This window comes from Oryx dammah, unplaced genomic scaffold (genome assembly GCF_014754425.2).
Source record: "Oryx dammah isolate SB20612 unplaced genomic scaffold, SCBI_Odam_1.1 HiC_scaffold_21, whole genome shotgun sequence".
NCBI classification, from domain to species: domain Eukaryota; kingdom Metazoa; phylum Chordata; class Mammalia; order Artiodactyla; family Bovidae; genus Oryx; species Oryx dammah.
Window position 1 is genome coordinate 25,346,049 of NW_024070205.1, and position 26,128 is coordinate 25,372,176.

A 26,128-nucleotide genomic window follows, 5' to 3' on the forward strand; every position below is an offset into this window, starting at 1 on the left:
CGCTCACAGACAAGAGTCTGTTTTTCTCAAGACTAATCACATAGGCATCCTCTGCCTAGCATATACCAAAATTCCAGATTCCATAAGGAAAGCAGGAGCCCAGGACAAACCACATTGTTTGTACTAAGTGGCATAATAAGCCACTAGTCTCAGTTCTAAGAATGGCGGAAACCATCCCCAAAGCCAGGTTTCCAATTGCCAGACAAGAACCAACCTTACGAGCAGAACTTTCAGAAACAATAGCTTCAGTCCTCCTTTGTTAACTCTTTCCTACACAGTCCTATTTGGGTATTTATATTTGAAGCAAAAAAAAGAAATTAATACTAAACAACATGATCTGCATGTAAAATAATTTGGATTCCTCAGAAGCTCAATTTGACTTAAAACAGCTGATTGAAGCTATATGAAGCTCTAACTAGTTATCAAAAGGATAAGAATTTTCTATGTACAGTGGGAAAATAGAATAATTTACCTAAACATATAAACCTTAAAGAAAACAGGTAAAGAACAATTTAAAAAATAACGTGAGAAGCCAGGCTTCAAGAATATGTGAACCGTGAACTTGCAGATGTTCAAGCTGGTTTTAGAAAAGGCAGACGAACCAGAGATCAAATTGCCAACATCCAGTGGATCATCAAAAAAGCAAGAGAGTTCCAGAAAAACATCTATTTCTGCGCTATTGACTATGCCAAAGCCTTTGACTGTGTGGATCACAATAAACTGTGGAAAATTCTTCAAGAGATAGGAATACCAGACCACCTGACCTGCCTCTTGAGAAACCTGTATACAGGTCAGGAAGCAACAGTTAGAACTGGACATGGAACAAACTGATTCCAAATAGGAAAAGGAATACGTCAAGGCTGTATATTGTCACCCTGCTTATTTAACTTATATACAGAGTACATCGTGAGAAACACTGGTCTGTAAGAAGTACAAGCTGGAATCAAGATTGCCGGGAGAACTATCAATAATCTCAGATATGCAGATGACACCACCCTTATGGCAGAAAGTGAAGAAGAACTAAAGAGCCTCTTGATGAAAGTGAAAGAGGAGAGTGAAAAAGTTGGCTTAAAGCTCAACATTCAGAAAACTAAGATCATGGCATCTAGTCCCATCACTTCATGGCAGATAGGTAGGGAAACAGTGGAAACTGGCTGACTTTATTTTTCTGGGCTCCAAAAGCACTGCAGATGGTGATTGCAGCCATGAAATTAAAAGACACTTGCTCCTTGGAAGGAAAGTTATGACCAATCTAGACAGCATATTAAAAAGCAGAGACATTACTTTGTCAACAAAGGTCCATCTAGTCAAAGCTATGGTTTTTCCAGTAGTCATGTATGGATGTGAGAGTTGGACTATAAAGAAAGCTTAGTGCTGAAGAATTGATGCTTTTCAACTGTGGTGTTGGAGAAGACTCTTGAGAATCCCTTGGACTGCAAGGAGATCTAACCAATCCATCCTAAAGGAGATCAGTTCTGAGTGTTCATTGGAAGGATCACAATGCTAAAGTTGAAACTCCAATACTGTGGCCACCTGATACGAAGAGCTGACTCATTTGAAAAGACCCTGATGCTGGGAAAGACTGAAGGCAGAAGGAAAAGGGGTCAACAGAGGATGAAATGGTTGGATGGCATCACCAACTCGATGGACATGAGTTTGGGCAGGCTCCAGGAGTTGGTGATGGACAAGGAGGCCTGGTGTGCTGCGGTTCATCAGGTCGCAAAGAGTCGGACACAACTGAGCGACTGAACTGAACTGAAAAAGGATGACTAAACTTAGTAAAATGTATTAAAAATAGATAAAATCAAGTTAATAATTAGAGCACAAATACAGCATTCCACACAGAAAACTTCTTTCACGTTTGTTAATTATTGCCTAAACTCCTACTAAATAAAAAGAACATTTTATGTAGTTCTTCCTGTTTCCTTTCAAATAAACCAAAATCTTTCAAAAAAAGAAAAATTATGTTGCCATTACAAATAAGAACAAAATATTAGTAATTAAACAATGTTTACATTGTTTAAGTGATATAAAATAATTGTATCCATAGGTACAATAGCTCCCTCAGCTCTTCTCCCCAAAAAAAGTCATACAAAAGGGTCAAATAGAAAAGCTTTAAGACTAGCAAGAAGCCCTGCTGCCTCTTATTAGCTGTTTCTTAGCAGGCAAAATAACACACTTTAGTTCCTTCCTTTGCCAAAAAAGAGTAAATAAAAAGATAATTTTTGTCTTCCCTGCTGGCTCAGTGGTAAAGAATATGCCTACCAATGCAGGAAACATGGGTTTGATCCCTCATCCAGGATGATCCCACAGACTTAGAAAACAAACTTACAGTTGTTGGGAGAAGGATTGGGGAGAAGAGATAAGTTAGGGAACTGGGGATGGACATGTACACACTTCTATATTTAAAATGGATAACCTAACGTATAGTACAAGGAACTCCGCTCAGTGTTATGTGGCAGCCTGGACGGGAGGAGAGTTTGGGGGAGAATGGATACACGTATATGTATGGCTAACTCCCTTTGCTATTCACCTAAAACTATCACAACATTGTTAATCCAGTTATAACCCATTAAAAACCAAAAGGTTTTTTTCTATCATAATTTGAGATAAGAAATGATTTCATTTAACTTTAACTTGAATGAACTCTGACCTGTTTGTACTGTATTTTCTAAAGGTCTGGGGTTAAATTACATGTTTTTATTTGAACAGCAAAAAAAACTATCAGTTAAAAAGACTATGTATAGCAACTCACTCCAGTATTCATGCCTGGGAAATCCCATGGACAGAGAAGCCTGGCGGGCTACAGTCCATGGGGTCACAAAAGAATTGGACACAACTGATCGACTAAACAACAACCTGCATCTGTTTCCTGCTGCTACTGCTGCTGAGTCACTTCAATCGTGTCCGACTCTGTGCGACTCCATAGACGGCAGCCCACCAGGCTCTGCCATCCCTGGGATTCTCCAGGCAAGAACACTGGAGTGGGTTGCCATTTCCTTCTCCAATGCATGAAAGTGAAAAGTGAAAGTGAAGTCGCTCAGTTGTGTCCGACCCTAAGCAACCCCATGGACTGTGGCCTTCCAGGCTCCTCCGTCCATGTGATTTTCCAGGCAAGAGTACTGGAGTGGGGTAGGTGAACCATATGGTATATTATTATTAGCATTTTCCAGTGCATTTTGTTTTCTCTGGAGTGAAATGATTTTCCAGTGTTTTTATATTGGCTTAATTTTTCTATGTACTTAACAGTAATTCAAATTCAAACACTTTCTTAATTATGTAAATCTCTTTTACAAATGTTTTGGTACTGTGGGTGTTGCGTTAAATTTGTCTTCTTGAGGAAATCACTCCTGAAGACTGCTCTAAGAATGTGGGTTCACTGTTCTCTTGGCCTGGTTCCCCATTACTGCCACCCTCAGGACTCCTTCTGATTCTGTCTTGCACTGAATATTCTGAATCCTGGACCCAATGTATGTATTTATTTAATTCAAAACCTCATTTTTTGGTAGAGGACATTTTTCAGTAGTTTCCCAATAAAAGGAGTTTGGGAGATTGAAAAAAAGAAAAAAAAGACTATCTAAAATAAACATTTTCCCCCCAGAAATGTATCAGGAACTTTATCTACCAGACTGGCTCATTTCATTAGATACTAGTTCAATTAGTTACTGCGGTGTAAGTCCAAATAGGGGAGAGAGCACAAAAATAATTTGAACAGGGCAATCTTTTAATAAAAAAAAAAATTGTATATAATAAGAGAGTGACTACAAAGAGAATTTTTAAAAACTATCCCAAGGCTGAGGAAGAGAAACCCAAAGAAGAGCAAATCAAGAAAGAAGATCCTCTCCCTAAAGCTAACAGTCTGATCTCACCGTAGAAGGTATGACTGTAGACCAGTGGATGACGAAGAAGCTTTATGGACTGCCCTGGCAAAGCAGGACCACAAGGAAACAGGAAACATCCTCTAGGGTGCAGGCAGCCAATGTCAGCAGAAAATCAGGACTCCTGGAGGCAGCTCAGAGGCAGAGCCTGTCAGTTTCTGGAAGACCACTGAGGAAGACCTCACTGAGCCAGGACCTAGACCATGAGTTCACAGAGGGAATGCTCGAACTGTGTGCACAGCTGGACCACAACACCACTGGATGTACCAGAATCTTGTAGCAAGAGCAGGGAGCAATCACAACACATCAGAACAAACACAAGTCCCTTCCTCAGGGTATCTCTGCAGCACCCTCTACTGGCACAATTTAATATTGTGTGTGTTCAGTGGCTCAGTCATATCCAACTATTTATGACCCCATGGACTGTAGACCACCAGGCATCTCTGTCCATGGGATTTTTCCTGCCAGGATACTGGAGTGGATTGCCATTTCCTCCTCCAGGAATTTAATACTGTACTTGCTGCAAAAAATAAATGCATAAAATTGGACTAATGAAGATCAAGTGAAGAAGTGACAGTTGCTCAGTCGTGGCCAACTCTTTGCGAGTCCATGGACTGTACCTTGCCAGGCCTCTGTCGGTGGAATTCTCTAGGCTAGAATACTGAAGTGGGTAGCCGTTCCCTTCCAGATCAAGTATGAGGGTAGAACTGGAATGTGAACCGAGAACTTTCAGATGTACAAGCTGGACTTAAAAAAGGCAGAGGAACCAGAGGTCAAATTGCCAACACATGCTGGATCACAGAAAAGGCGAGGAAATTCAAAAAAAAAAAAAAAACTCTACTTCTGCTTCATTTCCTATGCTAAAGTTTTGATTGTGTGGATCACAACAAACTGGAAAATTCTTAAAGAAATGGGAATACCAGACCTGACCTGCCTCCTGAGAAACCTATATGCAGTTCAAGAATCAACAGTTAGAACCACAGGGAACAACAGACTAGTTCAAAATAGGGAAAGGAGTACGCCAAGGTTGTATATTGTCACCCTGCTAATTTAACTGATATGCAGAGTACATCATACAAAATGCTGGGCTGGATGACTCACAAGCTGGAATCAAGATTATTGGGGAAAACATTAACAACCTCAGATATGCAGATGATACCACTTCAATGGCAGAAAGTGAAGAGGAACTAGAGACTCTTGATGAAGCTGAAGGAATGAAGCTAAAAGAAGAGAGTGAAAAGCTGGCTTAAAACTCAACATTCAAAAAATGAAGATCATGACATCCAGTCCTATCACTGCATGGCAAGTGGAAATTGTCAGATTTCATTTTCTTGGGCTCCAAAATCAATGTGGACGGTGACTGCAGCCACGAAATTAAAAGACACTTGCTTCTTGGAAGAATAACTATGACAAACCTAGACAGTGTATTAAAAACTAGAGGCATCACTTTGTCAAGAAAGGTCTGTATAGTCAGAGCTATGGTTTTTCCAGTAGTCACATACGAATGTGAGGGTTGGACCATAAAGAAGGCTGAAGGCCAAAGAATTGATGCTATCGAACTGTGCTGTTGGAGAAGACTCTTGAGAGTCCCTTGGACAGCAAAGAGATCAAATCAGTCAACCCTAAAGGAAATCAACCCTGAATATTCATTGGAAAGACCAATACTGAAGCTGAAACTCGAATACTTTGGCCACCTGATGTGAACAGCAGACTCATTAGAAAAGATCCTGATGCTGGGAAGGATTGAGGGCAAGAGGAAAAGGGGCTGACAGAGGATGAGATGGTCAGATAGCATCAATGACTCAATGGACATGAGTGTGAGCAAACTCCAGGAGATAGTGAAGGACAGGGAAGCCTGGTGTGCAGTTCATGGGGCACAAAGAGTCAGACATGACTTAGTGACTGAAGGGAGGATACAGTTAAAATACATCATCTCTTCTAATTACTTAATAGCCACCTTATAAGTCAAAATTTCTTTTCCTAACGTAAATCAAGAATGTAAATTGGTACAGATCCACTCAAGATAAATCTTGGTACAGATACACTCAACAATAAAAGTGGATCTTGGTACAGACAATATGGAAAACAAAATGAAGGCGGCTCAAAGAGTTAAAACTAGATCTCCTATATGATTCAACAATTCCACTTCTGGGTATATACCCAAAGGAAATGAAAACAGGATATCAAAAAGATAAATGCACCTGTGTTTACTGCAGCATTATTCACAATAGCCATGATATGGAAACAACCTAAGTGTCCAGCAACAGACAAATACATAAAGAGGATGCGGCATACGGGCTTCCCTGATGGCTCAGAGATAAAGAATCCACCTGCCAATGCAGGAGACTCAGGTTCGATCCCTGGTCTGGGAAGATCCTACATGACATGGAGCAACTAAGCCCAGGCACAACTATTGAGCCTGTACTCTAGTGCCCAGAAGTTGCAGCTACTGAGCCCATAACCACAACTACACAAGTCCACGTGACCTAGAGCCAACAAGAAGTCACTGCAATGAAAAGCCTGCGCACCACAACTACAGAGGATCCCCCCGTGCTGCAACTACAGAAAAGACTGCATGGCAATGAAGATCCAGCACAGCCAAAAATAAATCAATCACTTCAGTTCAGTTGCTCAGTCGTGTCCAACTCTTTGCGACCCCATGAATTGCAGCACGCCAGGCCTTCCTGTCCATCACCAACTCCCAGAGTTCACTCAGACTCAGGCCCATTGAGTCAGTGATGCCATCCAGCCATCTCATCCTCTGTCGTCCCCTTCTCCTCCTGCCCCTCATCCCTCCCAGCATCAGAGTCTTTTCCAATGAGTCAACTCTTCGCATGAGGTGGCCAAAGTACTGGAGTTTCAGCTTTAGCATCATTCCCTCCAAAGAAATCCCAAGGATGATCTCCTTTAGAATGGACTGGTTGGATCTCCTTGCAGTCCAAGGGACTCTCAAGAGTCTTCTCCAACACCACAGTTCAAAAGCATCAATTCTTCTGCACTCAGCCTTCTTCACAGTCCAACTCTCACATCCATACATGACCACAGGAAAAACCATAGCCTTGACTAGACAGACCTTTATTGGCAAAGTAATGTCTCTGCTTTTAAATATGCTATCTAGGTTGGTCATAACTTTTCTTCCAAGGAGTAAGCATCTTTTAATTTCATGGCTGCAATCACCATCTGCAGTGATTTTGGAGCCCAAAAATATAAAGTCTGACACTGTTTCCACTGTTCCCCCATCTATTTCCCATGAAGTGATGGGACCAGATGCCAAGATCTTCGTTTTCTGAATGTTGAGCTTTAAGCCAACTTTTTCACTCTTCTCTTTCACTTTCATCAAGAGGCTTTTTAGTTCCTCTTCAGTTTCTGCCATAAGGGTGGTGTCATCTGTGTATCTGAGGTTATTGATACTTCTCCTGGCAATCTTGATTCCAGCTTGTGCTTCTTCCAGCCCAGCATTTCTCATGATGTACTCTGCATATAAGTTAACATATGAACAGTATGAAAAGGCAAAATGATAGGATACTGAAAGAGGAACTCCCCAGGTCAGTAGGTGCCCAATATGCTACTGGAGATCAGTGGAGAAATAACTCCAGAAAGAATGAAAGGATGGAGCCAAAGCAAAAACAATACCCAGTTGTGGATGTGACTGGTGATAGAAGCAAGGTCCAATGCTGTAAAGAGCAATATTGCATAGGAACCTGGAATGTTAGGTTCATGAATCAAGGAGAATTGAAAGTGGTCAAACAGGAGATGGCAAGAGTGAACGTCGACATTCTAGGAATCAGTGAACTAAAATGGACTGGAATGGATGAATTTAACTCAGATGACCATTATACCTACTACTGTAGACAGGAATCCCTTAGCGGAAATGGAGTAGCCATCATGGTCAACAAGAGTCCGAAATGCAGTACTTGGATGCAATCGCAAAAACGACAGAATGATTTCTGTTCGTTTCCAAGGCAAACCATTCAATATCACAGTAATCCAAGTCTATGCCCCAACCAGTAACGCTGAAGAAACTGAAGTTGAATGGTTCTATGAAGACCTACAAGACCTTCTAGAACTAACACCCAAAAAAGATGTCCTTTTCATTGTAGGAGACTGGAATGCAAAAGTAGGAAGTCAAGAAACACCTGGAGTAACAGGCAAATTTGGCCTTGGAATGCGGAATGAAGCAGGGCACAGACTAATAGAGTTTTGCCAAGAAAATGCCCTGGTCATAGCAAACACCCTCTTCCAACAACACAAGAGAAGACTCTACACATAGACATCACCAGATGATCAACACCGACATCAGACTGATTATATTGTTTGCAGCCAAAGATGGAGAAGCTTTATACAGTCAATAAAAAGAGAGGAGCTGACTGTGGCTCAGATCATGAACTCCTTATTGCCAAATTCAGACTTAAATTGAAGAAAGTAGGGAAAACCACTAAATCATTCAGGTATGACCTAAATCAAATTCCTTATGATTATACAGTGGAAGTGAGAAATAGATTTAAGGGACTAGATCTGATAGATAGAGTGCCTGATGAACTATGGAATGAGGTTCGTGACACTGTACAGGAGACAGGGATCAAGACCATCCCCATGGAAAAGAAATGCAAAAAATAATTAATTAATTAATTAATTAATTATTTAAAGAAAGAATGTACAAAGGAATATTATTCAACTATGAGAAAGAAGGAAATCTCACCATTTGCACCAATAAAAGTGGGTCCTGAGGACATTATGCTAGTGACATAAGCCAGATAGAGACAGACAAAACAGCACAATATCACTTATATGAAGAATCTAAAAAAGTCAAACTCATAAAAACAGAGAGTAAACTGGTGGTTACTGGGGAGTGGGGGAATAGGAGAGATGTTGTTTCAGAGTACAAACTTGTAACCAGAGGTAAATAAGCCTTGAAGATCTAACACACACTATAGTTAAAATAGACACCACTGTTAAGAGACTAGACCTTAATCATTCCAATCACAAAGAAACAACTGATAAACATGTGATGTGACAGAGGGACTAATGTTACAACTGCAATCATATTATAATATATAAACATTAAATCAACATGTTGTACACGTTAAGTTTACACAATGTTATATGTCAAATATATTTCAATTTTCAAAAAAATCACTGCATTTGAACAATCTGGAACTCTTCTCAGCTAGGACCTGATAGCCTCTTTGTCCACAACTATCTTGATCAGTCACCTTAAGTTAAATAAAGCTAAGTAAAGGTCTTTTGCCACTAGAAAAACAAGAAATTATTATTCTATTATAGAAGTATATATGACTTACAAAAGTATTCAAAAAGAGCTCCAACAGAGATCTATAGACTATACCAATGTCAATTTTCTAGTTTGTGTATTGTACTATAGTTACGTCAACTTCTCATTATATAGTTTTTGAGTTAAGCCAGCAAGCACAAATTAAAAACTGAAACAATTTATTATCAAAACTGGCACATCTCTGAATCACTCTACAAATGATCCAACTGTCATCTAGTAGTGATGTGTTTTATATATATATAAATGTATATGCAATGATTGTACTCTCCCAAATTAGGATCAGATACAAGTAACCCATGGAAATTTTTTCTTCCTAGCTTATGGCTTATGTTACTCAGTACAAATGAAGCTGCATACTTACAACAAATCTAGTAATTACACTTTGTTTGCTATATAAATACTTCATTCTGACTCACACATCAAGCATCATCATGGCAGACCCCTGGGAACAAAGTGATCTGACGGACATAAAACCATGAAGCCAAAATCCCTCCCCAACTAACCTTCCACAAAGTCTGAAATTACCATCATTACAACTCCACTTCTTGTTAAGGAACTGTGAACAGGCCAGTTTTCCAAACGTGTATGGTATTACTTTCCCTGAATCATTTTATTACAAATTAAGATGTAATACTTAGCAAAAATCAACTAGTCATAAAACAAATACAACAAAAACTGAAATTTTTCCCACTCACTTTTTTGTTATCTAGCATAACCAATGGAGAAGGAAATGGCAACCCACTCCAGTATTCTTGCCTGGAGAATCCCAGAGACAGAGGACCCTGGTGGGCTGCTGTCGATGGGGTTGCACAGAGTCGGACACGACTAAAGAGACTTAGCAGCAGCAGTAGCATAACCAATGATCCATCAAAGCATCGAAGTGGGTAATATGCAATAATGCTACTTATCGTGTATATAGTGTATTTCAAATACTAGACAAAGCTTTAAAATCCATATCAATTTCAGGGTATATAAGAAAATCTTCTGCAGTATTTCTACACATGGTGAGACCAAAATCCATGAAAATATCAGCTAGAGAAGGACAGAGAAGATTGCCATTTCCACTTTGGAAACCCCAGAAGAGCTTGACCTGATTGGATTTGCTTTGACATTTTAACTGGAACCTCTCAATAATTAGGCTTAGGCTGCTCATCTCACACATTTCAGATTATAATCATCTTGCTTTTACCCCTCAGCTGTTATTGTTGGTCTTCTCCTAAACAAATCAATCAGCTTTTCTCCCAGGGCAAGGTGTCCCAGGGTTTGAAATCACTGAGCAATCACTTGAATGCCCCAGGTATACTCTCCCTTTCAAATTCCACTGGAAATACACCAAAAATACCAATCCATTTATTTTCTAATTGGTTTAGTTTTTAATTTAGCATATAAACAAAATTTACTTGGGTACAGTCTTTAAAAGTATATACTCAGAAGTTAAATGGCTTGGCTTAAACCCTGGCTCTATTAGTTTCTGGCCAACTGAGTAAGTTACTTAATTTCATTAAGTTTCTGTTTCATCTTCTGGAAAAAAAATAGGATAATAATTATTATATCGCTCTCACATGTTGTTATGACCATTAAATTTTACAATGGCCATTACAGTAAGTCAATAAATGTTGCCTGTTAATTTTTTTTTCTTATGTCCAGTTCCTAAATAAAGCTTAATATGTAAAATCTAACATGAGTGTTTGAAAAAAGCAAAAGAACATGAACACAACAAATCTTCAAAACATGAGAACAGTTTTCACATATCCTCTAAACAAGTTAGGAGTCTATCAGGTACAACGTTCTATTATTCTCTACAAATTACAGTGAATTTAGTCAATGCTCTAACTTTATAAAATCTTTACATACTTTTTATTCACTTACTCAACAAGTTTTCAAAAAGACCAGAGTAAGAATATTTATGTGGTAGTTGGTATTTGATTGTATGACCTCGAGAAAGCTATTTAACCTCTCTAGCCTCAGTTTCCCTAACTGTATAATGAAGACAATAGCATCTACACCTCATAGGCAGCATCTAGAACAGTGCTCAGCACAGAGAAAGTTCTAAGGAAGGACTATGTAACTATAAAGCATTGGTTCCTAGCATGGCGCTAGATATTGGAGATTTTGGGAGAAATGACACAGTACTTGCTTACAAGTACTTGCTTTTGAACTGTGGTGTTGGAGAAGACACTTGAGAGTCCCTCGGATTGCAAGGAGATCCAACCACTCCATCCTAACAGAGATCAGTCCTGGGTGTTCACTGGAAGGACTGATGTTGAAGCTGAAACTCCAATAGTTTGGCCACCTGATACAAAGAGCTGACTCATTGGAAAAGACCCTGATGCTCGGAAAGATTGAGGGCAGGGGGAGAAGGGGACAACAGAGGTTGAGATGGTTGGAGGGCATTACTGACTCGATGGACATGGGTTTGTGTGGACTCCGGGAATTGGTGATGGACAGGGAGGCCTGGCGTGCTGCGGTTCATAAGGTCGCAAAGAGTTGGACACAACTGAGCAACTAAACTGAACTGAACTTGCCTACAAAGCAGTCAAGACCAAATGGTATATACAATTATCTACACATAAGGAATCCTTATACGTCAAGGCTATATATTGTCACCCTGCTTATGTAACTTATATGCAGAGTACACATCATGAGAAATGCTGGGCTGGAAGAAGCACAAGCTGGAATCAAGATTGCCAGGAGAAATATCAATAACCTCAGATATGCAGATGACACCACTCTTATGGCAGAAAGCGAAGAAGAACTAAAGAGCCTCTTGACGAAAGTGAAAGAGGAGAGTGAAAAAGTTGGCTTAAAGCTCAACATTCAGAAAACAAAGATCGTGGCATCCGGTCCCAACACTTCATGGGAAATAGATGGGGAAACAGTGGAAACAGTGACCAACTTTATTTTTCTGGGCTCCAAAATCACTGCAGATGGTGATTGCAGCCATGAAATTAAAAGATGCTTACTCTTTGGAAGGAAAGTTATGACCAACCTAGATGGCATATTCAAAAGCAGAGACATTATTTTGCCAACAAAGGTCCATCTAGTCAAGGCTATGGTTTTTCCCATAGTCATGTATGGATGTGAGAGTTGGACTATAAAGAAAGCTGAACACCAAAGAATTGATGCTTTTCAACTGCGGTGTTGGAGAAGACTCTTGAGAGTCCCTTGGACTGCAAAGAGATCCAACCAGTCCAACCTAACAGAGATCAGTCCTGGGTGTTCTTTGGAACAGCTGATGTTGAACCTGAAACTCTGATACTTTGGCCACCAGATGCGAAGGGCTGAATCATTTGAAAAGACCCTGATGCTCGGAAAGATTGAAGGCAGGAGAAGAAGACAAGAGGATGAAATGGTTGGATGGCATCACCAACTCAATGGACATTAGTTTGGGTAGACTCCAGCAATTGGTGATGGGCAGGGAGGCCTGGCATGCTGCAGTTCACGGGGTCGCAGTCGGTCACAACTGAGCGACTGAACTGAACTGAAGGAATCCTTGAATTCACAGATAAATAGATTTTTCATAATAAAATTATCATTTTTAAAACCCAAAATATTGCAAATTAGCATCCAGAATGGGTGATGGGTACACTGAGGTTCAATATATTATTTTTTTACTTTTGTGTATGTTGTACATTTCACATAATGAGAAGTTGTTTTTAAAAATGATAAATCACTTTCCATCTCAGAAGGTAAGCCAAAATTATGTGATCTGAAGTATTTACTTTAACACAGATGTCTTTATACTACAAATGAACTGTCGACAGCAGTGCTTAAAATTCAGAGGTTAAGAATTCCCTTGACAGGACTGCCACCTACTGGATCACCTTAAATTCCACTATTCACATTTTGTGATTTAAACACAAATATAATCCAATAAAAAGCAAGGGTTTCTTTAAAAAAAAAAAAAAAAAAAAAGGAAATTCAAGTATTTAAAAAACACCTCACGTCATAGAAAATTCTGTCTGCTGTGTTAAACAAAGTATTGCTTGGGCAAGTCCCATTAGCCAGAAGCAATCTCAGTCAAGTTTAGTTTGGATGTTTAGAGGTCATCTGACAGATGTGTGAAAAAATAAGCTAAAAACACAACAAATTTGGTAAGTATTGAGTATATGAACACATGATTGTTAGACATTACCATCTACATTAACTATGTTAAAATAAAAGCAATATATTAAGTAGTTATACATGGAATGAATTTTTTAAACTATTCTACTGTTATACAAACAAGTACATCTGGTTTAGAAAAATTTCTAATGAAAGCAATATATATCATTCAAAAAGTCCTTCATCTCAAACAACTTTGGCAGAAGTTGAGATACTATGCTCTGGAAAAATGCCTAAAAGTTACTCAAAAAGTAGCTAAGTAATGATGAAGGCATTAATGTCAAAGATTGTTGAGAAGAGCCTGAATTAAGCTGTCTTATGAATATGAGAATATGGGCAAAGGAACATTTCTAAGTAATTATTATGTGCAATATATTTTAAATGTGTATATAAATGTTTAAGTTAACAACAAAAACATAAATAGGCATTCAACTATTTCACCTATATTCACCAAGGTTTCTATATTCAAATTAATCCATCTTGGAGCTTCTCATTAGTAAAAGGAAGGACTGCTTTATATACAAGCATAGTACAGGCCTCTACAGTACAGGCATAATATATCATTTAATCATAAAACTTCAATATTTGTAACTACCATTTGTTTAAAGTTAAATTATTTAACACCTAACACTTCTTTGCCTATATTATTCATATACTACAAACTGGTTAATGCCCTTTGTTATGCCAAAGAGAAATGCCTTTTATTACACCAGAAGGGAAGTGCTCAGGGCATTTTTCAAAGCCAAAGGGTTTGACTGGGATCCTGGCAAATTCTGGGACAATTTGAGCACCTAGCTAATTAAACACTACAGTGAATCATGAACTATTTCAGGAGAGAGGGAATTCAAGAGTGAATATCAAAAACAAACTAATAAATGGAAAAAAAAGGGAGAGGTCTGGCTTACAGGAGAAATGTCAAGGGCTGCCTAGAGAAAATGCAAAAGATGGAAAATTACCACTTTGCATTCATCATGATAAAGATTGGATCAGACAAGAATTATGAATGAAAGCTAAACCCAAGAGAAAATTCTGATTTGATGAGAAGCAAACCAAACAGGAAATTTTGATGAGAAGCAAGATATTTTCCTGGGTCTCCCAACAAACTGCTTACTAGTTACAAAGGGGGGGGGGGGGGGAGAAAAAAGGAATTACAGTGGAGAAATCAGACATCTTGGCTGGAAATCAAAAATTACCATCACAAGAAAGGGACAGATGGTTATCAAGCGCCTCCACATGTGATACACTGTGAAGGAGAGAAATCATCAATGCAGCAATAAATTATCTGCATCTCTCCTTGGAAGAAAAGTTATGACCAACCTAGACAGCATATTCAAAAGCAGAGACATTACTTTGCCAACAAAGATCAGTCTAGACAAGGCTATGGTTTTTCCAGTGGTCATGTATGGATGTGAGAGTTGGACTGTGAAGAAAGCTGAGCGCCGAAGAATTGATGCTTTTGAACTGTGGTGCTGGAGAAGACTCCTGAGTGTCCCTTGGACTGCAAGGAGATCCAACCAGTCCATTCTGAAGGAGATCAGCCCTGGGTGTTCTTTGGAGGGAATGATGCTGAAGCTGAAACTCCAGTACTTTGGCCACCTCATGCGAAGAGTTGACTCATTGGAAAAAGACTCTGATGCTGGAAGGGATTGTGGGCAGGAGGAGAAGGGGACGACAGTGGATGAGATGGCTGGATGGCATTACCAACTCGAAGGACGTGAGTTTGAGTGAACTCCGGGAGTTGGTGATGGACAGGGAAGCCTGGCATGCTGCGATTCATGGGGTCGCAAAGAGCAGGACACAACTGAGCGACTGAACTGAACTGACTGAATCATGAGGAAATATTAGATAAATCCAAACTGAGCAATGTCATATTAACAAGAGGGAAAAGAGATGTATTCTTCAATAATGTCCATGTTTTAAGACAAAGACTCTGGAAATCTTTCAAAATTAAAGAAACCTAAAGACGTATGGCAGCTAAACGCAGTATCTGACCCTACTGCGAATCCCAAACTGGATGGGGGGGAAAGGACATTACTGGGTTCACTGGCAAAATCAGAGACAAATAGTCGATTAGATAAAAAGTATTATATGGAAAGTAAGTTTACTGAAGTTGATACACGTAATGTGGTTATGTAAGAGATAGCCCTACCCGTAGTTTTCCTAGGAAAGACACATTTCCTAACGAAGTAGACAAGGGAAAAGCATCATGGTATATACAACTTACTCTTAAACTGTTCAGAAAACCAATCATGTTTTTTGGTGTGTGTGTGGATGTGTGTGTGTGTGGGTGAGGGGGTGTGGGTGTGGGTGTGTGGGTGTGTGGGTGTGTGGGTGTATGAGTGTGAGTAAGGAAGGAAAAATTGAGACAGACTGAGAAAATGTTTGGAAAGCAAATGGGATAAAACGTCATTAGTAGGTGATTCTGAGTATACATGTATTCTCTGTACTAATTTTATTCTTTTAACTCTTCTGTAAATTTGAAATTTTTTCCAATAACACATTGCTGTATCTACTGCTAACAAAAATTAAACACAGAAATAAATATAGAAATGCATGCACACCCATGTGTATGTATGTATGGGTGTGTTTATATATTTAAAATACAAATCTCTTAAAGATTCTAAAATCTCAGTAAATAAATGGACTTTTTAATAATCAAAAATGATTAAGAAAGGACGGTGTCTGTCCTATATGTAAATAAGGAAGAGCAAGAAAAAGCCCAAATTGGATTGAAACAGTTACTACTGAAAAAATAAAGCCATTTCATGTTTATTTACCCCCATCAATTGAGATTTTCAATGAACCAGTTTCATCTAACTTATTTAAGTGGAGTAAACATTATTTTTCTCATTCTCATTTTTAAATGGAGAAACTGAAACATGGTGAAAAGCCAGTCAATAACACAGCACAGATTCGATAGTATGTCTCTTGAAACAATAACAATGTCAATACAAGTTTTGGATAGTATGTAGGAGCAAGCTGCTTACCTTTCAATAGCTAATTCTTTGTTAGAAAGTTGCTGCACTGTAATCACAACCTTCTTCTCTATTCCTTGTTTTAATTTGAAATAAAATTTATCTCGATCCTTAGGCACAGGACTGAAAAATGCAAAAAAGAACAGAAATGATCAATAATTAAAAACAATAAAATGGTCATCTATTTCAAGGTTAGAATGAAACAATATTTAACAACCTTATTAAGATATATCAAACTTTCACCTTGACACAAAGTAAATAACAAACTTTGGTTGTATCAGTTTCAGGTGTACAGCAAGTGAATCAGTTATACATATACATATATCCACTCTTTTTTGGATTCTTTTCCCACACAGGTCATTACAGAGTACTGAGCAGAGTTCCTTGTGCTTGCTATACAGTAGGTTCTAATTAGTTGTTTTTTTAACATATAGGAGTGTGTATATGCCAACCCCAATTCTCCCAATTGATTCATCTCCCCTCACTTTCCCTCTTGTAACCATAAGTATGTTTTAAATCAAAACTTTTTAAATTACATCATTTCAAATTTATTTTTTAAATTTTAACAAATTTGGGAATATGGCTTATTTAATTTTAAGACTGTTATATTTCTGGTTTAGCGGGTTATATGGTTATGAATGCTTTTAACACAGTTAAATCCAAGGCAAAACAAGTGAGAAAAAGAGCTTACTTTTAAACATCCAGAATTAGAGATGACTGTGACAAATCCAAGAAAATATAAATAAAAGATGAACAAAGAGGAATAGATCAGGGCAAGTTAAATTCTAGCCTAGGCCAGACTGACAATTCTTAAGAATTAGTCCATTAAAACAGTAAGTGTTTATAACATAAGCTGTCTTATCTGAAAAGGGAAAATACTTTCACTTATTTGACCTAAGTCTCAATTTCTATAACTTAAAAAAAAAAGATAAAATACCTACCTAATAATTATTGTCAGAAACAAAGGCGAAGTAATCACATAGGTGATCAATAAGAGTCTAACTATTTCTTATTATCTGCCTATTTTTGAACTAAACAACAACATTCCAAATATACAACAGAAGGAAACAGTTAATTAAATGATGGTCAAATCATACAAAATACTACTGACAACTATTAAAAAAAATTCTAATTTAAAATATTTTGGGACTTCCCTGGTGGTCCAGTAGTTCAAAACCCACCTTGCAATACAGGGAACACGAGTTTGATCCCTAGTCTGGGAACTAGGATCCCACATGCCATGGAGCAATTAAACCTGCATGCCACAACTAGAGAGCAGACATACAGCAACTACTGAGCCCATAAGACAAGATCCCATAGGACGCAACCAAATAAGTATTAAAAAAATAAATAAATGAAACATTTTAATGGGAAAATTCTTACATCATGAAGTTAAAAGAAAAAAACTACATCTATATATGTATATATAACTGTATAAAATACACTCTGGAGGTGGAGGGGGAGGGATAGTAGGGATTGACATGTACATACTATGTTTAAAATAACCAACAAGGACCTACTGTATAGCACAAGGAACACTGTTCAATATTCTGTAAAAATCTAAATGGAAAAAGAATTTGAAAGAGAACAGAGACTTGTATACAGATAACTGAATCACTTTGTACACCTGAAACTATTACAGCATTGTTAATCAACTGTACTCCAATATAAAATAAATTTAAAAAGTACACCCTAGTATCAAATATTTTTGATAAAATTGTGATAAAATAAAATGTATTTTTAAGAATTTTGACAAAATAATTTTACATTTTTGATTGCTGACAAGACCATAAAATTTTATTCTAATTTTACTTTTACTAATTTTTCTATAGTAAGTATATCAGCATTTTAAAATATCAAGAAAATAATTTACATAAACTATCTGAAAAGCCTGACAAAAGTGAACCATGCATCTGCCAATGAAGTTTTTCTGTATCATCCTAAAGCTTTATAACAACAGTGTATAATTTCTGGAACCTATATATTGTCAATATTATATTTCAGACACAATACTAATTTTTATTTTTTCCAAATAATCTCACCTAAAGTTTCCTTTTCCATCATCTTCTTTTACCTCCAACGACACACTGAAGGTAAACACATCACTGTCGGGGGTAGGAATAACCGAGTCTTTAACATCTGATACTTGTCTAGAAGAACGTTTGAAAGCTGTACAGAAACTATATAAAATTCTGCTTACCTAAAAGAATAAAAGTGGAAATAATATTAGACAAAGATTTTAACTGCATTTTGATCACCTCTAATTCTTGAATCTATAATTTCCCAAGGTCACAATGTTCTTAATAGACAAAGTAGATATACGGTAAGCATATATATATATATATATATATATATATAGAGAGAGAGAGAGAGAGAGAGAGTTTATAACATATAGTGTATACACACACACACAGACACACACAGTTGACCGTTGAACACGGGTTTAAAGTGCCTAGGTCCACTTATACTTTTTCAACACTAAATACTATACAGTACTACATGACCCATGGTTGGTTGAATCAGCAGATGTGGAACAGTGGAGGGCCAAGTATAAATTACACATGAATTTTTGACTGAGCAGAAGGTCAGTGCCCCTAATACACTCCACCTCCCCAGCACACTGTTCAAGGGTCAACTGCAGTTTGTTTCTTTCAATCTGGCATTTAATAAACAGCATAATAAAGATGTTTAAAGTCACAAAAGAAGTTGCATGTACTTATAGATGTTTCTAGGACATAGATGTTTCTAGGACTCCTAAGATACTATATTGAAAAGAATGAATCCTAAAACAACTACTAGAATGATGCTAGCATCTAAATCTTCCTGGTGAACACACACAAATGAGGTTTTAGCCCAAGTTGTCAATTTCTCCTTTCACTTCCCTCAGCTTCAGAGGGCTAGATCCTGAGCCATACAATAAACTCTGTTCTTTGCAAAATGAAACAAAACATGGCTACATGATTTAAAGAGCTTCCAGTGTTGTTTCCCAATGCTGTTGCTGTATCAATGTATCGCAAAATGAATGAAATCTGAAACGTTTTTATTTATTAGTATTAAGCCACCCTGGTGAAATCTTGATATATAAATATCCATATATGTATTATAAATGACTTACTCTCCTCCCCTAATATGGAGGAGCACTCTAAATCTCACAATCTTCCAGAGGTTATTTTCTTCCTTGGTTCCAAAAGAAGTACCATATCATCTCAAATTTGTATTCTTGAAGCACAAAAGACCTTTCAAATCTCTCAGGTCACCCACGCATTGAACAAATAAAAACAAGATGAAGTAAGAATGATTTAAACAAAAGTAATATTTTCAAAATCTCACACTGGAAGGTACTAGTAAAGAGACTTCTCTGAATATTAACAAACCCTTCACTTTGGATAAAGTGAATTCAAATTACTCTCGATATTAGTCTAAGACTATAATATTTTATAATTCACTTGAAGTAAGAGCACTCTCATTAACAGAACTTCTTAAAGTATGGAGGTCTTTCCTCAATTTTCTATTTTTGCTACATTCTTATATCCTACCTTTTCTCATACACACACTCCATCACAAACTTCAAAAACTTCCAGCAGCCACACTTACACCTAAGTACTGAATGATTACCCTAACTGCCTTTCCAGAGCCAAATCAGTAGTTATCTAAATTAACTGACTTATACATTTTAACTGTATAAGAATGCTGCCTGTCATCCCAAAGTTGAGCTTCAGCAACAGCATCATATTTGTATAACACTGCTTGTAAAATATTAATGCTATTATAATTTTATATAAAAAGTTAAAATAAAGCAATAAATCACTGATATAATAAAAACTTTATAAAAACTTTATACTTCAAATTTTATACAATTAAGCCAATGATAAATTCACTCATTCATACAACAAATATTCTTTTAGTGTCTTCTGTGTATTAAGGATTTGTTTTAGGGGCAAGGGATAATACAACAATGAACATGGAGCTTAAGTTTCAGCACAGGTTAAGTTGAATGTGCTTGGCGTGAGTGGCAAGGAATCATTAGATAACACAAAAGCAGATATGTTCAGTCTCAACTGGATCTTTAATTCACTTAGTGCAATAATTTAAGTGTTAAGGACAACAGAATCAAAGAACATGCTGGAAATAAGTCACTAAAGAGTATGCCTACAAGGTAAAGTGTAAACAGGCACTTCAAACTTTTTCAGTTGGGTACTCCTCAGTTCCTAACTTCAAATACAATGTGAAGTCTATCATTTACTTTATATATTTTGAAGAAAACAAAACAAATATTAAGCATATTTTTAAGAAAACATTATATGTGAAAACAGAATACCTATAATTTTTGATACATTAGTAGAGTTAACCCTAACCATATTTATTATTCTCTCCTATAGTCATTTCATTTTCTTTGAATCAGAGCTATCAGCAAGCCTGCCATTTGAGTCCACACCAAAAAAAAGTCAAAGAACTTGGCAAATTCTAAAGCATGGGCAAGGGTCAGGAATTTCTTTTTTAAAAACCTAAGTATATGGGGTGGAGCCAGAGTAGCAGAGAATGATGGGAGTGGAATAAGACTACAACTTTCTGTTTTTGAAGGAAGGACTCAACAGTACATTATTTAAATACAGTACTCCTGTATTTAATCCTGACTATGTCTTAGAAGTTATTATTTCCAACAAGGTTAAAATCATTTGTGAGTTCTAGAGTCTGTGAATAAGCTGGAATGATGATCCAAGAATGGGTAAGGTAGAGTGGCTTAAAAGACAATGATTATCAGTATCTATAGTTATTGGAACAAATTGGGTAACTGATCATGAAAAGAAAATTTTAGACATAATACCATGGAAAATATTCTATATGCATCACACTATTAAATACACACACACAAAATCTAGAACAGGCATTTTCTTTGCAGATGTCAAAAGGTTTATTAACAAATAATACAGTACAATTTTTCCCCAGGAGGCAGTACCTATAGAAAGCACTGATTAAACACAAAACTATCTCTTGGGGTGGTGGCTGTTGTTTTTGAAGAGTTGGGGAAAAGGGCACAGGAAGATATGTGGAAAGGAGATACACCAAAATCTTAATTCTGGTGGAATTCTGAGTAACCTTTCTTTGGTATTTCAGTAGTTTCCAAATTTTCAAATATGTAGTACATGTTAACAGTCCAAGAAATACTATTAGACAAAATATTTACTTAAATAACATAGCCAATTCTTCTAAAATAAAGCCTTTTCACTAATAATGGTGAAAGAGAATCATCTCTTTTAAAAACAAGTATCAAGAAAATGTTCACTCAAAAAATAAATGTAGAAAAGTCATCCTATAAAAGAATACCCAGAAAGGTATGTGTTAAAATTTTTAAAACTTGCTCAAATATACTACTGAAAGGAACAAAAAAAAGGCATTATCAAATAAGAAATTTTTTAATAATAAAAACCAACTTATTTGAGAAAAACACTAACAATACAACTTCCAAATTAATTTCCAAAATAAGGCATTTTGCTAAAATACCATCTCAATAAATATGTTTAGAAACAATATTTTCCCAAAGAATTATGTCTTCTTTTATGTAGTGGTGTATCAGCAATCCCAAGAAAAACCAGAGCTTTAAGAATAAAGATCTTCTTAATGATATTCTTGGTATTTATCATAAAATACAGCTGAATGCCTTTAACAGAAGATGATAACAACCTGCTTCTAAAATACAACACAACACGGAGAACTGCTACTAATAGTGAGTATAACATACAAACAGAAAAATCTGTTTTGAAGGAAACAGCTACACTGACTAGTAGAAATAAATTCTTAAAAGAGTCAACTAAGACTTTTAACTGTATCTTTAAAAACAGCTTTGTATAATATATCCACAAAGATTCAACAAGAATAAGTGCCTCTATGGCTTTTTTCACTATGCTTTCTGATATTATGCTTTGTCTGCAATTCTTCACCAGTATGTTCCCTGTACAAAGATCATCAGCATTAAGATACTTCTGGGTGGATCCCCCAACTCTTTTGCCATAGACAATTAACATCCACTCCAGCAGAGTCCCTCAGAAGAATATCCAGGGTAACAGATCAAATATGTCCTAACCCTCCCGTGGGAAACCCTAATCCTCATGTCATAGGTCCAAAAAAGCCATCACCCACACTGGGCTTCCCCTCTACCACAGCTGGTATCTGCTGCTTGTGGAATTTTATGGTGAAATAAGAGCATATCACAGTGACAAATGGTAGTAGCAGCCATGCTGCAACTTTCTGTTTAGAAGTTGTCTTCTTGCTTTTAACTGACAAACTTCTTCAAATCTCATCCAGGGACTCTGCAAACAATGGAAAACAAATTAGCAACATTGTACATGGTACATATTTAAGCAGTAAGAACATCTGTCATCTGTCCCAGAGCTATCTTTGCCAACTGTCTGTACCCATTAAGAGGGGCCCATAGACTAAGAACTAATGTTGTCTCTTCACCATAGAACAAGAAACTTCTGGGAACCAGATAACCAGACAACCAGTAAATGCGACAAAGGGCAAGTCATTACTTTTTGAGAGGAGACAGGAAGATATCAGACACCTTCTATAAAAGGCATAAGTAAAACCCAAAGGTTGCTGGAATGACCAAAATATCCCTTTATAAAGCATAACTGAAAGGTAAAAATCTACATTTACTTTTTATAATAAAGTAACAGGAAAGTTGTTACTGAAAAATACGTGGGTCTTCAGAATCATATACTTCCTCTGAAAACCAGCTTTATTATCTATTCTCTTAGACTTGGGATACGGAAATGGTAACCAATTTATCACCCAAACCAGAACACTTTTGAGAATAAAATGGAGGCTTTAATAATATACTTAGACAACAGGCATAATCTATGACTGCTCCAGGCAAAGAGAAGTGTAAGATCACTAGTCTAAACAAATACTATCTCTGTTATGGAGATGTTATGAGTATCAAGTAAGTATTTAACACAGTGCCTGGCATAAGCCCTATGTCTATACTGGGTTATTTGTATTTAGAAATGATCGCTCATAATAAAATTGATGATGACTGTCAAGTATTTTTTCTCCAAACAATTTTACCATCAATGTCCCAGAATGTAACTCTTTGAAAAATTTACTCAAAAAAAAACTAAATACAGGAACATCATTTTCTCACAATCTACATGTACCAAATACCCTCTCTAGAAATATACTATTTAATACTATACCCAAAATAGGCTGAGAATCCCCCCTATTTTATCCACTGCTTGCCCACTATTAAAGCTCTTAAGATGACAAATAACCCCCCACATAAACAAGTGGATGCTATAATCCAAAAAGAGTTTCATACCATCACAGTTATAAAAAATGCTTGCAACCAGGTGCCTTTCAATTTCCTTCCACAGCAGTGATTCTGCCTCTCCAAGAAGCAGGTTCTCCAATTCTTCAAAGTTCATTTTTTTAATTGTTGAGTGCCAATTATCCAGAATCCACACAGGAATGTTAAATGATGGTTGCCAACATGAAATGCCAGGATTCTACCATCTGCTTCCCCACCTCTGTAGTGGAGTTGTAAGGATCAGAAACAGACCCCCTAATTCACAAATACACAAACATTCTTTCAACATATTTATATTCACTGTCTCCTATGTACCAGACACACTTGTACTCATTCACTCTATCATACACTTTGCCAAGCAGTCAGTACATGTATATATGTATACACACTGGTATATGTATTGATATATGTATCTCTATTTTATATATATTTATATATATACACATTTATATATATTTATATACATGCAACATACACACATGGATAAAACAGAACTATTTTAGATAGATTTAGAACTACCTAAAACAAACAAACAAAACAAATCTGAACTCCTTACATGGGCACAGTTCTGACAGAGAACTTCTATGTCTGTACATGTTTGTTTCAGTGTAAATAAAATCGATCACCAGGGCATAACAAGTGACATACTGCTCATGGTCAGTATCAGACACACAGAAATATACATTTCTATGAGTTCCCATGTTGTGGCCAGAAATAAACTCTCAGAACTCCTGTTAATACAATGGTTTATTTACATTTCACAGTAAAGAAAAAACAGAGTAACTGCTGCTTTTAGCATTTTCTGCTGACAATTTATATTTCCAAAAGCAAACACACCTGAGATTTGTCCATCCAAACCCACTTATTAATGCCTCTAAAAGTTGTTGTATAATTACCAAAGTTCTAAAAGTGCAACCTATTTTTAATTTGAGAAGAATTCAACAGATACCAAAAAGAAAGCAATTTCCCCATGTATATACGTAACAGCCACTTGACTCTGAGTCTAAAAATAAACTAACATTTAATCATTAGTGTGAGGAACTCATTGGCATCTTCAAACAGTTCTGTTGGATAGGAGCATTTGCATTTACAATTAAAACAGTTTTATAGAACAAAAGCCAGCCTCTGAACAAATGCACATAGTAAATGATCACAAGTGAAAACCGAAGAGATCTATAACACAATCTCAGTGCAATATCTAAGTGGAAGGCTCAGTAGAAAAACAGGTATTGTTATAGACATCTTTTAAAGTCACAGAGAACAACCAACTTGGACAAAACAATAAAAGAGGGACGAAAATACTCTTCCCTTCTAAGCCTGAGCAATTACCACCATGGCAGGATGGGAGGACAGCTGATCAACTGGGATTTTTCTGTTACGTATGTTAAACTGAGAGTACCACTTCAGAGCACAGAGTAACCAGATTTAAATTTCCATATTTCATTCTATGCCATCACAAATATTAACTTTCTATTTAGAAAGATACTCCAAACTTATTATGTAACACGGCATATGGTCATACATACTAAATTATTTGACAGTGAAATCAAATAGTTGATTTGATTTCAACTATAGTTGACTCAAATCAAATACTGAGTCATCTCAATAGCAAATTGCTACAAAATATTATACTTACGGCTTCTTTAATTTCACAGGAGAAGACATGTATCTGGAATTCTTCAGAACCATGGGAACTCTCTGTAAACGCAAAGCAATTGCTCTCTGTTGTCCCATCATGGCCACGTGCACAGAACAATACCTTATAAATTGGAAAAGATGCTATCTCCACATTGTTGGATTGGTCTATGATTCTGCAAAACAGTTATGAGAAATGAGATTAAATATTAACTAGCAAAGAACAAAGGCAGTTTTATTAGGCCGGTAACATACAATTATCTTAAAATCACAAAAATAAACCGGCACTAATAATAATCCAAGAAAACAAATTATCTTCATATTTTTATTATACACACACACACACACACAAATCATTTACTTTCTTTTCATAATTACTTCACTTTTGTGTCCTATGATCCAATTCACTTCATCTCAAAGCCAAGGATACACTGCCTGGTAAAATTAATGTCACCCATCCCTAAATACTACACTTCTTCTGTTATAGCAAAAGAAACAACCAGAAAAAAACAGAACAAACCATCCCTGGAGAGCTCATTTCTATTTATTTTTTGTTCCTATTACAACACCATAATTTATTAAAGCACAGAATTCTGTACAACAAAGGGTCTTAACAGTTGTCTATTCTCAGCCAAACTTCTCTATAAGTTAGCTTTCCTTAATAAAAAACATGTTATACTTTAAATTAGTAATTTAACTGATGAGGAAGTTACCATAATACCTATTTTAACACTGAACAAATCTAACCACCTATTGGACATTAATATAAAATCCTGACATAGAATTTGATTTAAAACTTCTCAAAATAAATTCATTAAAACAGGTTCCCTGTGAAAATATGTAAGAATGAAAGCCAGTATAATAGCAGGTGTAGTCTTTACATTTTATTAACCATAAAAGATACTTTTCTAAAGAGTCTAATAGAGACATTAACTGTGCA

At 36.6% G+C, this 26,128-nt stretch overlaps 1 protein-coding gene across 2 annotated transcripts in view; it reads right to left on the reverse strand.

Moving 5' to 3' along the window:
• RABGAP1L (RAB GTPase activating protein 1 like) overlaps window positions 1-26,128 on the reverse strand; it is a 722,977-nt gene that overhangs the window by 606,101 nt on the left and 90,748 nt on the right. For both annotated transcript variants that reach the window (XM_040263944.1, XM_040263947.1), the window contains exons 5-7: window positions 25,190-25,364; window positions 18,290-18,447; window positions 16,260-16,370 (exon numbers count right to left, since the gene is read on the reverse strand). In XM_040263944.1, the coding sequence (XP_040119878.1) occupies window positions 16,260-16,370; window positions 18,290-18,447; window positions 25,190-25,364 (444 nt within the window). The remainder of the gene's footprint in view (window positions 1-16,259; window positions 16,371-18,289; window positions 18,448-25,189; window positions 25,365-26,128) is intronic.